General features: G+C 41.4%; 1 protein-coding gene across 1 annotated transcript; it reads right to left on the minus strand.

The window, feature by feature from the left end:
* Positions 1 to 3,432: 3,432 nt before the first annotated feature.
* Positions 3,433 to 8,492, minus strand: LOC117395171 (E3 ubiquitin-protein ligase TRIM62-like). Its single transcript, XM_059007386.1, has 7 exons — positions 8,008 to 8,492; positions 7,475 to 7,611; positions 6,474 to 6,823; positions 5,797 to 5,999; positions 5,484 to 5,717; positions 5,062 to 5,212; positions 3,433 to 4,511 (listed from the first exon to the last, which is right to left on the minus strand). The coding sequence occupies exons 1-7, from the start codon at positions 8,218 to 8,220 to the stop codon at positions 3,964 to 3,966; spliced, it is 1,836 nt and encodes a 611-aa protein (XP_058863369.1). The 5' UTR covers positions 8,221 to 8,492; the 3' UTR covers positions 3,433 to 3,963.
* Between the last annotated feature and the right edge of the window lie 6,992 nt (positions 8,493 to 15,484).

Below are 15,484 nucleotides of genomic sequence, written 5' to 3' on the forward strand. Positions count from 1 at the left end.
TATTATATATTAATTAAACGTTTTTTAAAAACATTTTAGCCAGTGTGTGCCCAAAGACAGGCTCCCACCCGGTGGGTTGGGGGGGGGGGGGGGGGGGCTTACTAGGCGCCACGGTTTTAAAGTTTTTTTTCTGAAAATAATGATTCTGTTGAAGATGTGCTGCTTGCCGTGGGGCGGATGGTTGGTTTTGAAAAGATCAAATCCGCCTCACAGATGAACAAAGCTATAGTCGTTTTCCTTAACCAAGAAAATTTGGTTAACAAAATTGTGGAAGAGGGATTTATGTTGAATGATTCTTTGGTAACTGTAACACCGTTATCTACGCCTCTTACCAAAGTAATATTGTCAAATATTCGCCCTTTCATTAATAATTCATTGATTTGCAAGGATTTTAATAAAAGAGCACAATTATTTGATTTTTTAAACAGGAAGCATTCAAACGTGATTGTGTTGCAGGAGACACACTCGAACAGCAGTAATCAGTCTCACTGGCAGTCTGAGTGGAGGGGCGACTGTATTTTAAGCCACAGTTCTAATTTTAGTGCTGGAGTTGCTGTTTTATTTTCTCCAGGATTTGGGGCAGATATTTTATCTATTGAGGAGATTATTCAAGGTCGACTTTTAAAAGAACAGATAAAACACGCTGGTATTTTTATTGACTTTATTAATATTTATACCAAATGTTGGGGCAGAGAGGATTTTATTTTTTAAAAAGCTCAGTCAGGTACTCAGGGGTTGCAGTACAGATAATTTCCTCGTGGTGGGGGGAGATTTTAATTGTACCATGGATTTTAATAAAGATAGAAACCACGGGGAACCCCATCCCCAATCTGTCAGGGAGCTGGCCACTGTATTAAGTACTTTTGACCTGGTTGACATTTGGAGGATTTTTCATCCCACAAGTAGACAATATACCTGGATCAAATGTAATCAAAATCAGCTGTCAGGGGAATGCCTGGATAGGTTCTATACTCCACAGCAGCATATTAACAAATTCACTAAAAGTAGTATAGCACCCAGTAGCTTTTCTGATCATCATTTTGTTTCCGTCACTGTTTCACTACCAATCAAATCACATTCAAAATCATATTGGCACTTTAACAACAATCTGCTACAGGACAAAAACTTCACTGATTACTTTGAATTATTTTGGAAAAATTGGCAAAATGAAAAAACAAATTATAGTAGTTTAAGACAGTGGTGGGATATAGGGAAAATTCAAATAAAACTTTTCTGTCAACTGTCACGAAATCCGCGGGTTCAGATTTCTTTACGTACTCTTTTTATTTGCTCAGCATACACTCTTATCTCAGGGGAGACGTTAGGAGTACAGAGATGTTATTACTCCTAGTGGGGTATAGTTCGTGCTCTGGACCCGCAGTATATCCAGATGACTAATATAGAACTCAAGAAATTGACAGACTCATGTATCTAAAGTGTTTTTTACGAATCAGAGTATGATCAGTACTCCTTCGGTTTATTAACAGTTAAATATTGGATTGAGTAGCTACAGGCTACTTCATATCCCCAGCTGACAGACGTTCTGGGCAGTCCAGTGTCTTAACAGATATTAAAGTTAACACTTTAATACATCTTTATGTATTCGTGCAGCCGGCAGATCTGGCCACGACCACGACACTAAAAACACCCAGTAGCCTATTTCAGCACATTCAACAAATGTTCTCCTATCCTCTAAACATAGCGTGAGTCCCTTATAGCAATACATGCAATACATGTGAGATAAAATAATAATTGATTAATGCTTACCCTTTAATATAAATCGTAAAAGGATATGACTGTCTTCACCAGGCAAATGAAACTGAATTCAATCAGTTCAATTGTGTTTTGGTTTGCAGAAGATGGACCACCTTGCCCTGTCTGGGATGAGTGTGGTACTCATTGTAATTACTGTGGAGTTTTATAGGTTTTTCGTCCCATTGGAATACATGGGACGCCTCAATTAAATCCAATTATTAATCAGGTGAGACAGTTCTTATCCATTTTACAAATAATAGTTTTCAAAAGATCCGGACTAACATTAATAGGTGTCATGTACTCAAATAAATTCAAGACTTCACATTTGTCCAACTCTAACTCTATGATCTCATTCCTTGTTTTCCACCGAGCCCCTCCTTTATCTGAAAAGTTAAGTGAACCAAAGTTCCCAGGATCTTGACCCTGTTCTTTGTTCATACAAAATCCAGCCAAGACAGGTTTTATTTCTTAAGACTTTGGCTGTTCAAGGATTAATGTTAATTTATGTATGGTAACAAATCTCTTTCTTATCTTGTTCTTAGAAACATGAATTTGTAGATTTGATTAAGTTCACTTTTTAGCTGGAATGGTGCTTTTTATCAAGCGTCATGCTTTCTGAAGATAAGATATACAAGCGGTAAATCGTTCATTTTATAAAACATGTGTAGACTGACCTATTTCATGGAGCAAGAGAGCCATCTACTGGTGGTACAAGGATACTCTCTCTTTATCCTTACTTCAAAACACCTCTAATACTTTATTTTTATTCAAAGTTCATTCCATATTTGAAATCGCATAGTACATGTCCAGCATATCCACACGTTCCCAGCAGGATTCAGCTTCTATACCAGGTTTCGCTCTTAGTTGTTTCCACAAGAAGTCCCTTGATCCAATGTTTCTCCAGCACAGGTGTGGATTTCCATGGTCTGATTTCATTCCTATAAGATACTTAGACACGTTTAGCTGTACATATTATTTCCATATATTTCCTTTTGTTCACACAGGGTCATTTTGCAAGGTATGCACCCCATCCAGAATACTAAAGGTCAAAACTCACTGTTATTCATATTTTTAGGCACTCAGTTGTTGCCATGCCATACATCATCAGTTGGCAGACTTAACATAACTGAATCTGAATCAGTTGATGAACCGTGCACTGTAGCTTACTGAGATCCTCCATGCAATGGAGTTCAATATTTTACTACACGGAATAACTAGTTCAGCGTCACCTGCGACAGAAGCATGAAACAAACATATTGAAAGTATTGAGGCTGTCCATAAATGATGGGTAATGTGCAATGCAAAGAGTCATTTTTAATAATAATCCACTTGTAATAAATTACAATTAGTCTTAGAGGGGTCAAGTTATGGAGCACACACTACTATGAGACTCTATAGATAAATGTTTTAACCACTTCCACACCCCCCACACACACATGTAATCTTAATGTCAGGCCAGGTATACAATTTGGGCAACGCAACACAGATGAGTAATCATGAGTTCCATTTTATCATTTAAAAAATCAGAACATAAGAGAAAACAAGGGCAGTCCAGCGCCCAGCTGTTAGGATTCTCCAGACGAGATCACAGCAGCTCACAGCCAGGTAAAGGCAGATTGAAAATGAAAAGAACTCGATACTGGAGGAGCTGCAGAACCCAGAAGCACGCAGAATGACTGAAGCACAAACAACGTTTATTAATAAGAGAAAGAGATTACAGTCACCTTTGAAGATCCCTATTCTTGAATAAATGCTGTTAAAAACAAACTAGAATAAACTGCTATAAAAGTCTTTTTTTGTTTGAATTTAGTACTATAGAAAGGTGAGGGACAATAGCTCTGGCTACGCAAGGCTGGTGTCACACAAAAATGGGTCCCCTGTCGTACTGTACAGTAAATTACATTTAATTTATCCATGAAGTCTCAAAAAAAAACCTCACAATAAACAAAATGTGATTAGGCATTTTACACAGAACAACACCCCCACCTGGTGGACAAAATAAATACAGTTTAAAATTTGTTGACTATTAAATTCGTTTTTTTTTAATTATACTTATGTTGATTTTCTTCCCTCAGATTAGCTTTTGCAACCTTGTTTTTCTCTTTCAAATATTTGCATTTCTCAAAAAAATTAATAAAAAACAACCCAAAATATCTTCAACACAAGAAATGAAGCCTGTGATCATGTTCCTCGTGCTGGTAATCTGTATTAATCTGTGTAGGTATGCGGGCAGATGATCAGTGGAGCTGCATTTTTACCATCATAACAAAGACCAGGAGAAAAGAGTGGATAGAGTTTCTCAGTGAAGGAGTCAGTGAAAGTGTAGATGTGAGATCTGGTCTCCACATTGTAAAAGGAGAGCTGCCCTCCCTCATAATCCAGATACACCCCCAGCTTCCGGGGCTTCAGGCTCAGGGGGAGGGGAGTCATGGGTTCAGTCGCAGCATAAAACTGATTATTTTCTTCATTCAACCAAATGATCCAGAATCCCTGCTGTGGGTTCACAGTGAAAGACCCCTTCCTCTGAGAAGACTCTCTGGTGACTCCAAGTCTCCAGTGTATCTTCCCCCCTACCTCCACCTCCCAGTAGTGTCTCCCTGAGGTGAAGCCATCCCTGCCCAGGACATTGACATATATATCAAATCTCTTTTGATTCTCAAACAGAGGCTGTTGTATATTCCCATTGTTGACTTCTTTTCCATCCCTAGACAGGATGAGAAAGGGGTGTGCTGTATCAGGGTCCAGAGTCACGTCAACTGTGGAGAAGAGAGTGGGGGTAAAACATATACAATATAACACACTGAACATGTCCGATACAAACATCCTGCTGCACAAATATAAACACAAAATCAGAGCCGTCAGTATCATGAAAATGAACGCTTGGAAAAATGGAAAATATACTCAGTGCTGGAGAAATTCCTTGTCAAGTTTTCACAGAACTGGATAGGTGATCCTCCAGGTATAAGTTAGACTTGTATTCTGGCTGCAGGTGAAAAACGGACCCCTCGTGAAAAGTCTAGTGTTCAGATTATGTGTTTGACAGAGGAATGGAGAAGGGTGTTACTGTACTACAGACAGTATTATGACTAAAACATTGGAAGGTGTTATTTTCATATTGTGGCACTTCTGAAAACACAAAACATCTCTCACAGTATTCTTCATAAGTTCAGTTATAATGATCTGAAAGCAGGTTCTCAACTCTATCTAATGGAAGATGAGGAAGAGGAAGAAGAGGAGGAAGAGGAAGAAAAAGAGGAAGAACGAGGTGGAGGAGGACTATGCGGCTCACATATGTATTGCACCAACCTGCTATGGTTGCTTTCATCAACTCCACCTTCCAGAATCCCTCAAGGTGGTCTTTGAGTCGAGACACAGCTTTTCTCAGAGTCCAGAAAGAGTCATCTATGTTATCAAAGAGCTGCTGAGCAGCAGGAGGGGTGCAGACAGACTGGAAACTCTACAGGGGGAGTGTGGAGAAAAGGATTCATCAGCCAAGCAGCACAGGGGCTGCAACACTGGACTGAGCAGCTGGGGAGGTCTTTCAGTGTGTACAGGAAATAATCAGGGGGACCCCAGAATCTTACAGAAAGACCAGTGACCAAACTGAACACAAGCATTGACTGTGCTTTGAGCTAAATAAACCCCATCGTAAAAACAAACAGCAGTGTGTTTAAAAGTCCTGATTCTGAACCCCCATTCAGTGCATCTGCATTGAAACGTGGTCTGACCTGCAGAAAGTGGATGTGATCCTCTGTCTCAGAAAGCTGCTCCATCTCAGCCTTCCTCTTTCTCAGCTCCTGGATCTCCTGCTCCAGTTGTTCCCTTTGCTGGTCAGCTCGACTCACTGCAGCCTTCTCTTTAGCTCCAATCAGCTCTCCCACCTCCGTCCTGATTCTCTCAATGGAGTGGATCAGCTCAGACAGCACCTGCTCGCTTTCAGCCCTTTCCTTGTGTGCCGAGAGCTAGTTAGAGGAGGGAGGGGATCAGTGACATGCATGCCCTGACAATACCATGTATTTGTTAGACTGTTCTCGCACTCACCTTGAGAGACTCCACAGCCTGATTCAGTCTCTCCTCAATGAAATTTTCTATTTCCGCCTGTCTCTCCCCCAGCTCCTTCTGCACAGAACAAGATGGGCAGAAACAGATACACAGCAATGCAATATTACTGAAGCGAAGAAGAAGAAGAAGAAAAAGAAAAAGAAGAAGAAGAAGAAGAAGAAGGTCAGTAACATTCTTTAATTTCATTTTTTAGAAATAATTTTTTAGAAAACAGTTTGTATAAATTCTATGGAGTTTGAGAAGATGCCCTGCCAAAACTTTGAAAACAAAACAAGCAAACATCTATGCATTATAAAATAGATACATAGATAGGAAACTCAACATGATACAATTACACACACAGTGACTGAAGGGGATCTATAATCTAGAGATAGTTTTAAATATACTCAGTTGTTGTGTTGCTGCCGTCCCTGCTGGAGTCTGTTCAATATTACTTGACAAAACAGCAAAGTAGAGTTTGAGAGAATCCATTTCACTGCATAACAGCGAATTACATGAGATTTCATATTCCATTATCAGAAGCTGGAACCGCAAAGACATTGAACTGTCAATCAAGAGGGATGCATCTCTTCATTCACGCTATGATTAGCAAGCCAAAACGGAAAAAAAAACATATAAATATATTCAAAACAAAACCTCATGTACACATCACATACCTGTTTCTCCGCTCTCTCTCTCTCTCTCTCTCTCTGCTAATATAACATCGTGATCCTGGTGATTATTGTGAGGACACACCGCGCAGATACAGCTCTGATCGGTTCTGCAGTAAAACTCCAACAATCTCTGGTGCTGTTTGCAAAGCTTCTGCTCCAAATCTCTGAGAGGCTGGACCAGCGCGTGCCTCTTCAATCCCGCGGTCTCGTAGTGTGGCTGCAGGTGCGCTTCGCAGTACGAGCCCCGGCACGTCAAACACGACCTGACCGCTCCGCGCTTTATCTCGCTGGGGCAGAAATCACAAGGCACGTCTCCGAGCTCAGCAGAGACAGGAGCGGCAGCGGGGGATTCCCTTCATAAAATAACATGGAAAACAACGCGCAAGCATTTTAAAATACCAACGGGACTTCATATTGACAATGCAGTGTACATAATGCAGTATATCGAGTACAAGGTGCTGTAGAAATCGTGTGAATTAATCCCTTTATAATGTTAAGCATGCATTACACTTTATATGAGAATAAAAGTGACATTCATTTTTGCAAACCATGAAATGCACACCATGAAATACTGTAGAGTGCACGCGGGTAGGTGTCAGGGATGGTAGGTGACGCAATCAAAACATGACGACATAAGCTTGATATCTGCTCCTGTTTTGGACAGCGGGATCGGCGCTATATGCTTCAAAGCGGGAGGTCCCGGGCACGCATCCGACCTCCGCCTGTGAGAAGCTCCTGCTTCCGGGAACAGGCATTCGCCACGATATATTCAAAATCACCCGATGAAAAATACAGATTACATTTTAAACACACAGAGATATTTCAAACAAAGTTTCCAACGCAACACGCGTGATGTGGGTTCTGCCTTGTTCCAACACAGTATCAGAACTGAAGTAGTTTGGAGAGGCTGTCATTGCGCGTCAAAGTTACAAACAGCGCGTCTATTTAGATAATCTATTTTCTTTAGTACTATCAGATGGCTATAGCACAGGTACAGTGCATACCTTTTCGAGTCGAGTCTCGTTTTCTTCAATTCCTCCACCAGTTCGTTAATGATAGGGTTACCATGTGGCTCCAGATTAACCGGACGCTGTGAGACAGAACGGGATTTCAAACTTGCCCCTAAATTGAAATAAATGAAGGTGTAAATGAACCATCCTTAGCTACAATTAATAATGGTGCTTAAATACCCGCATGCGCGTCAAATAATTGTATTAAACTAAAAATGAATTGCAGCCAGTCGCTATTTTTTTCTGTTTGTTAAAATTCAATCGCCCATATTATTCTGCAAATACAATTTCATCATCATCTCGTTGCTCTATCGATAAATTAGATATTCGTTCATTAAGATCTGATCAGAAGCAGCTGATCAGTGTGAATTGTTTGCTGCGCCCAAGCAATTCCACCACAGCAGGATTAATCTCAGCAAAGGTGGAGCTCATTTATACGTGAATTACTTTCAATTTAAGGGGAATTTTGAAATTCCGGTCTGTCTCAAAGCGTCCGGTTAATCTGGAGCCATATGGTAACCCTAGTTAATGATGTTGTTTTTGCGCAGAACGGGCCTGGGAGTGAAAGTCTCCCGGCACTGGGGGCAGCTGTACACGCCGGTTTGGTCACTCTGGTCCCAGTAGCTCCCGATGCAGTCCAGGCAGAAGCTGTGTCCGCACGGAATGGTTGCGGGCTCGGTGAAGAGGTCCAGACACACGGAGCAGGAGAACTTCTCCTCTGGAGACGCCGCTGTCGCCATCGCTGCTGTCCGTCAGGGAAAAAGCTAGAGAAACGAAACTGAAAACTGCAGGAAGTCAGACTAGCGGAGTTATGAAATGAGTTCACAAACACTGCGTAGCGAGGCGGGGTTTGGCAACAGAAAAACAACCGTGTCGTGCTGCTGTGTTTTAAATGAAATAAATAAATAAATAAAAACACATTGATACGCAGTTATTAAATGCATCGAAGAGCTTCTTTAAATACAGCGAGACAGATTCCGCCCGCTACTCGGTAAGTGTATCCGTGCACAAAGGGTAATCACGCCTTTGAATTAAAAAAAACCAACACGCTCTCTTCTATCCAAACCAATGCTGCCGTTCCGGTTTGGGGACGTTTCCATTGTATTAAAACTGCAGATTTAAAAAGAATGCCTTTTTAACACACTCATGCGCGCCGAACAGGTACAACTGCTGCTTTTAAATATCATGCACAAAGTGTGTTCTGAAGATAATTGTGTAAAAAAAAAAAAAAAATTCCAGACGCTGCTTGCTTTCTACACAGATACATATGTAGATATCAAACGCAAGTACTCACGATGATTGAGTAGTGGTCAGGGCTCTGGACTCTTGACCGGAGGGTCGTGGGTTCAATCCCAGGTGGGGGGACGCTGCTGCTGTACCCTTGAGCAAAATACTTTACCTGGATTGCTCCAGTAAAAACCCAACTGTATAAATGGGTAATTGTATGTAAAAAAATAATGTGATATCTTGTAACAATTGTAAGTCTCCCTGGATAATCTAGGTAAAGTACCTTGCTCAAGGGTACAGCAGCAGTGTCCCCCACCTGGGATTGAACCCACGACCTCCGGTCAAGAGTCCAGAGCCCTAACCACTACTCCACACTGCTGCCCAATAATAATAATAATAATAATAATAATAATAATAATAATAATAATAATAATAATAATAATAATAATAATAATAATAATAATAATAATAATAATAATAATAATGAAGCGAGGAGTCGGGAGTTTAATCACAAAACAATTTAAAACAAACGCACAACCAAAAATAAGTAATATATTCTTCAATGATGTTATTGTATCAACCACACACACACACACACACACACACACACAAATGCAAACACTTAGCGTGGTGTAAAGGGGTGTTTAAGTCGCTTTTCAAAGAAATAGCACAACAAGGATTATGAGTGGGCTTTGTAGATCGCAAATAGACAAAATCAGCTTTCAAAATGTGATAGGGATAGACTCGCTGTTCTGTATGTGGCCAGTTGGCAATTATGGGGTTAAAATGAAAAGAACCTGCAGCTGGCTGGCGTGCTGACAAAATTTGATTTAGTTGACGTCTGGAGAAATTTACATAATCGATCTAAACATTATACTTGGATTAAATTAAATATTGGTCAGTTGTCTGGAGCACGGTTAGATAGATTTTACACCCAAAAGCACCACCTTAATAGAATTATTGGCAGCAGTATTCATCCCACGTCTCTATCTGATCATCACCTCATCACAGCTGTTTTGTGTTTACCCACTGCACAGCACTCCAAATCCTATTGGCACTTTAATATTAAATTATTACAAGACACACAGTTTAAAGAAACATTCAAACTATTTTGGAATAACTGGAGAAAAGAAAAGAGATGTTTTTCTAATTTTGAGACAGTGGTGGGATGTGGGGAAAATCCAAATTAAAATATTCTGTCAGCAATTCACCCAGAACGTCTCTAGTGAGTTGAATGCAGTGGCCAGCAAGCTAGAGAATGAGATTTTAGAGATTGAGAGAGAGAGAGCTGGGCAGTCAGAGCACGGAAGGGGCTTATCACAGCTTGAAAGAGAGTAAACAGCACCTGGGCAGCCTGCTAGAGGAGAAGGTCAAGAGGTCCCTGGTAAGAACAAGATTTGTGGAATTAAGAGACATGGACACCCCCACGACCTTCTTCTTCAGCTTGGAGAAGAAAGAAACTGAAAGAAAACAAATGCTTACACTGAGGCTGCCCGGGGGGAGAGAGGTCTCCAGCCCTGCGGAGCTTCGTCAGGCTGCGGTGACATTTTATTCAGAACTGTACCAGGCTGAGGGCTGCGACCAGCAGGAGACAGAGCGGCTATTGGAAGGTCTCCCTCACCTGGGTGAGGAGGAAAGCCGCGGCCTGGACACCGTCATCACACTGGAGGAGCTCACACCCGCTGTCACACAGCTCTCCAATGGAACAGCACCTGGGCTGGATGGGCTGCCTGCTGAATTCTATAAATATTTCTGGAGTTGCATTGGAAATGATCTATACCTGATCACCTGCGACACAACAATACACACAAAATGTCACCAGGTCAGTGGATGCAGTGGTCAGTGAGCTGGAGAGAGAGATTGTTGAGTTTGAGAGCCAGCTGGCCAGCAAGAGCGATGAGGGGGCGAATCGGGGCCTGCAGGAGAGGAGGCAGCTCCTGGGCAGCCTGCTGGAGAAGAAGGTGAAGGGCTCTCTGCTCAGAGCCCACTTTACTGAACTCAAAGATATGGACGCCCCCACAGCCTTCTTCTTCTGCCTGGAGAGGAAGACAGCAGAGCGCAAGACAATGTGCTGTTTGAGGCTGCCCAGGGGGGAGAGGTCTCCAGCCCTGCGGAGCTCAGGCGTGTTGCAGTGAGCTTTTATTCTGATCTCTACAAGGCTCAGGGATGCTCTATGCCCTCTCTATAGAGCCCCTGTTACACCAGCTGAGGGAGAAACTGCCTGGATTGGCAGTACCAGCTGCGCCCAATGCAACCCCTATCAAGCTCTCCGCATATGCTGACGATCTCAGCGTGTTTGTCACAACTGATCGAGACGTCGCTGTGCTGGAGTCACGCATTATAATGTATGAAAAGGCAACCTCAGCACGAGTAAACTGGGCAAAAAGTGAAGCTTTTCTTGTTGACAGCTGGGAGGATACCCCCCCCTTCCATTATTGCCTTCAGTTTTAAGATGGAATAAAACTGGGGTCAAACTTTTAGGTATTTATTTTGGGAATGAGCAGTTCATGCAGCAGAACTGGGAGGGGCTGCTGGACACGGTGAAGGGTAGGCTGCAGAGCTGGCATGGTTCCTCTCTCGGCTCTCCTTCAGGGGCAGGGTCCTCATCATTAATAATCTTGTCGCTTCCATGCTTTGGCATAAGCTGGTGTGTCTGGATCCTCTCCTGGTTTTGATAAATGAAATACAGAAATGCCTGGTGCAGTTTTTTTGGAGCGGGCATCACTGGCTGTGCCAGGCTGTTTTGTATCTCCCCCGTGAGGAGGGAGGGCAGGGGCTCATTGATATCCCTAGCAGGATGGCAGCGTTTATGCAGGCTGCCCAGAGACTGTTGTACACACCACAGCTGAGCTGGAGAGACCTGGCGTTTTGTTTGTTGCAGAAGGCAGGGAGGCTGGGTTTTGACAGACATTTGTTTTTAATATCTCTTGATTGTTTTAGTGATGCAGTGTTGGAGGGTTTTTATAAGAATCTGTTAAATGCTTGGAGACTTTTAAAGATCACAAGGTCAGAAGAATCACAGAGCACACAGTGGGTTTTTGAAGAGCCCCTGTTTTTTAACCCCATTTTTAAATGCGAGGTTTTTAGCTCTGTTTTTTTATCCACTTTGTTTTTTAAAGCCGGTTTTACTAAACTGGGGCATTTAATTGATTTTAATCTTTTTAGTTGGAACGCCAGCAGGGTTTTGACCCCTGCACTGAATATTAGATCGTTTCCTGGAGAAGGTGCTGAGTGATCTCCAGGCATCTCTCTGTCCGGCACTCTCCCAGTTTCTGAGCAGGTTTCTGGCGGAGCGCGTGGCTCCAGAGCAGGAACCCCTGTTCCCCGCAGTGCTGGTCTCCCCTTCAGTGACAGTGGAGGAGGAGGAGGAGGAGCCGGCTGGAAAGCTGCTGTCACTTAGGAAGGTCACTGAGGTGGCCTTCCACACAATTGAGAAAAAGGCATTGTATGAGATCTGTGTGAAAACCAGACATTTTAATAAGCTGAAAGACCTGGTGGACACTAAGTGGAGGGCTCACCTTGGTGTCCCTGTTGATGAAGTTCCTGCCAGGAGGGTGCTGTATAAGCTTTCCTTGCCTCAGCGCTCCGGAGACCTGCAATGGAGAGTGCTGCATGGCATTTTTGCCACAAACCGTTATCTTAGCCGAGTGGAACCGGGGGTCAGTGTCCAGTGCCCCTTCTGTCCCGCGGAAGAGACTGTTTTCCATTTGTTTGTGGATTGCCCTCGGCTGCAGCCCTTCTTTTTGTTTTTAGAGAACCTGCTGGCTTCCTTGGGGGTTACTTTTACTAAAACTTTTTTTTGGTTTTTAGTGTAAAGAACAGTTTTACACAGAGGGATAGGTGCTCATTGGTTAACTTTGTCCTTGGTCAGGCGAAATTAGCTATTTTAAAATCCCAAAAAAATAAGATTTTAGCCACTGGTTTTATAAATCCTATTAGTGTTTTTAGGATCCTCATGGTCTCCACGATCAAAATGGAATTTGCTTATTTTAAAATGGTGCACGACCTGGACAATTTTGAGAGACGTTGGTGCATTGGGGAGGGGGTGTATGCCGTGACTGAGGAGGGGCAGCTTGTTATGCTCTTGTGAGAAGCTCTGAAAGACTAAGATCTCATTGAACTGGACTTTTTGAAACTGGGATGAGAAATGTTGGATTTGTTATGTTTTTTTGCACCAGTGTTTTTTTTGTTTGTTTTGGCTTTATTTAGTTTTTATAATTGTTTTCTAATTTATAGAATAAAGGGATTTTAAAAGTCAAAGTCTCTCTCTCGCGAGCGTGTGCACACAAACACACACAACATTTCTTCTACTTAGAGATTATATTTGTGTGTTTGTGGAACATCTATAAGTTACATTTCATTAACACTAGAACCGCCTTTTACAATACATGTTTCTATTTTGAATATAACCTACAATATTCAATTTCTTTATATATATATATATATATTGTAACACAGCAGGGAGGGGGTTAAATCCTCCCTGCAGAAAAAACATGTGCGTAGGCACATTTGTTTGTTTAATTTTTTTATTTAATTGTTTTATTGTTAATTATCCCCTGCACCTGGTAGTGATTGTAAATTAGGACCAGGTGCGGGGTATTTAAGAGGTGCAGTCAGTCTGCTCAGGGCTGCTGTGTTGAAGGAGATGGGTGGTGTGTTCTGTGTCCAAGCAGTCAACTGGAAAAGTAAGTCTTGTGTTAAAACTGTGTGGTTTGTTTTTCTGTATGCCAGGTAAAAGGCATAGCCGTTCTGCAAGCTAGTCAGGGACCAGCATACTGTGTAGTAAGCGCTCCGAAGGAGCTAGGTGTTTGTTTAGTTTTTGTGTTTGGTTTTTATTAAAGAAAAAATAGCGCGTCAGCGCTGGAAAACTCCTGTGTCCTGGGTCAGAGTTTTTTAACGGGGCAACGAACCAGAGTGGTGCATATATATATATATATATATATATATATATATATATATATATTACACACACACAAGCTGTTATCTCTAGTGGACATGGCTGTCATCAATTCATCTTTTTGTACAAGGTAGGAGAGATTTCATCTTGAAGCTAGTCGCAGCACTTCGGCAGAAACATTTCGATCAAAAAACTGCAAAGCTGCAGCAGCTCAACCTGGATTCTGTGCTGCAAGTGACACACAAGATAAATCGCATGTTACTTTCGTTTTAGATTAAAAACTACTTTTGTTTTTACAATTATGTAGTGCATATACCTGTTTACACACTAGTTTATTTTGAAATATTTATTTTATTATAGTTTTTCATTTTTTTTAAGTAACTAGTGCTTTATATGTGGCAAGTTAGAAAATAAACCATTTTATGCTTAATTGTTCATTTAAATACATCGTTTCGGCTGTGCAGATGTTTGATACGATGTGCTTGAATAAAACTTTTGAGTTATATCTGATAGTTTGTCTTCTCATTTTAATATTGATGAGGTCAACGGCCAACAAGATGCTCGGATATATTGTGAGAAGTGTTGAAATTAAATAAGGGAAGTAATGTTAAAACTTTACAATGCATTAGTAAGACCTCATCTAGAATATTGTGTTCAGTTCTGGTCACCTTGTTACAAAAATTGATATTGTTGCTCTAGAAAGAGTGCAAAGAAGAGCAACCAGAATTATCCTGGGTTTAAAAGGCATGTCATATGCAGACAGGCTAAAAGAATTGAATCTATTCAGTCTTGAACAAAGAAGACTACGGAGTGATCTGATTCAAACATTCAAAATCCTAAAAGGTATTGACAATGTCGACCCAGGGGACTTTTTTGACTTGAAAAAAGAAACAAAGACCAGGGGTCACAAATGGAGATTAGATAAAGGGGCATTCAGAACAGAAAATAGGAGGCACTTTTTTACACAGAGAATTGTGAGGGTCTGGAACCAACTCCCCAGTAATGTCGTTGAAGCTGACACCCTGGGATCCTTCAAGAAGCTGCTTGATGAGATTCTGGGATCAATAAGCTACTAACAACCAAACGAGCAAGATGGGCTGAATGACCTCCTCTAGTTTGTAAACTTTCTTATGTTTTAAAATGTACCATGATAATGACTGCCATCAGTGGTTTTAGTGTTAAAGTAGTCCATAAATGTACATTTTGTGTGTGTGTTTTGTACGGTCTTTCTGCTGGAGATTAGGTGATATTAAGTAAGAAGAACGGGATCTTGACTGCTGAAACCTCGTGAGCCACAAGCACGCTTCCTGCTCTGGTTTACATGGGTTTTTACAGAAAGCGATTGACCCTGCCCTTAAAGTCAAGCTGCCACAAGGACGCCCTTTTGCTGTTTCATTATGTATTCGCATGACAACGTCACACAGTCACTACTGTAGAGTAGGGTTGGACAATAATAACATATTCAGCTGTCGATTTATCGTCTGTAAAGTATTACGATAATCGTGATTATCGGCTGAATAAATAAAATATTTAAAATTCCTGTAATTTATCAAATTTATACTTCAGCAGCATAACAACCGCCAGCCTAAGTCACTGAGTTTAGAAGAAAAAAAAAATAGACAGTATATGTGCCGAGTTTTTAAGTTTCTGGTTGGCAGTTCAGATCACCTCTGATTCCTATTGTAATGTACCCATAGCTCTTTATATCTTGTTGAATTATTCAACCAGTCATTCTGTCAATGAATTTGAATGAATGCAAGATTCACAAAGTGGCATTGAATGCAGAAGTGACATACTTTCAGCAGTTGTATAATTCTCATCATTTTGTGTTGCATGTACTTTCTTTTCTTTTGTCTAACCTGAGTACATTACTGCCCTGT

The sequence above is a fragment of the Acipenser ruthenus genome, chromosome 35 (genome assembly GCF_902713425.1).
Source record: "Acipenser ruthenus chromosome 35, fAciRut3.2 maternal haplotype, whole genome shotgun sequence".
Taxonomy (NCBI): Eukaryota; Metazoa; Chordata; class Actinopteri; order Acipenseriformes; family Acipenseridae; genus Acipenser; species Acipenser ruthenus.

What these genes read in the sequence shown, in the direction of transcription:
- LOC117395171 (XM_059007386.1), bottom strand. Translation starts at nt 8,220, where the DNA reads ATGGCGACAGCGGCGTCTCCAGAGGAGAAGTTCTCCTGCTCCGTGTGT. An exon ending in TGCGCAAAAACAACATCATT is followed by an intron (nt 7,612 to 8,007) that starts AACTAGGGTTAC and finishes TTCATTTACACC; the next exon opens with TTCATTTATTTCAATTTAGG. An exon ending in ACGAGACTCGACTCGAAAAG is followed by an intron (nt 6,824 to 7,474) that starts GTATGCACTGTA and finishes TATTTTATGAAG; the next exon opens with GGAATCCCCCGCTGCCGCTC.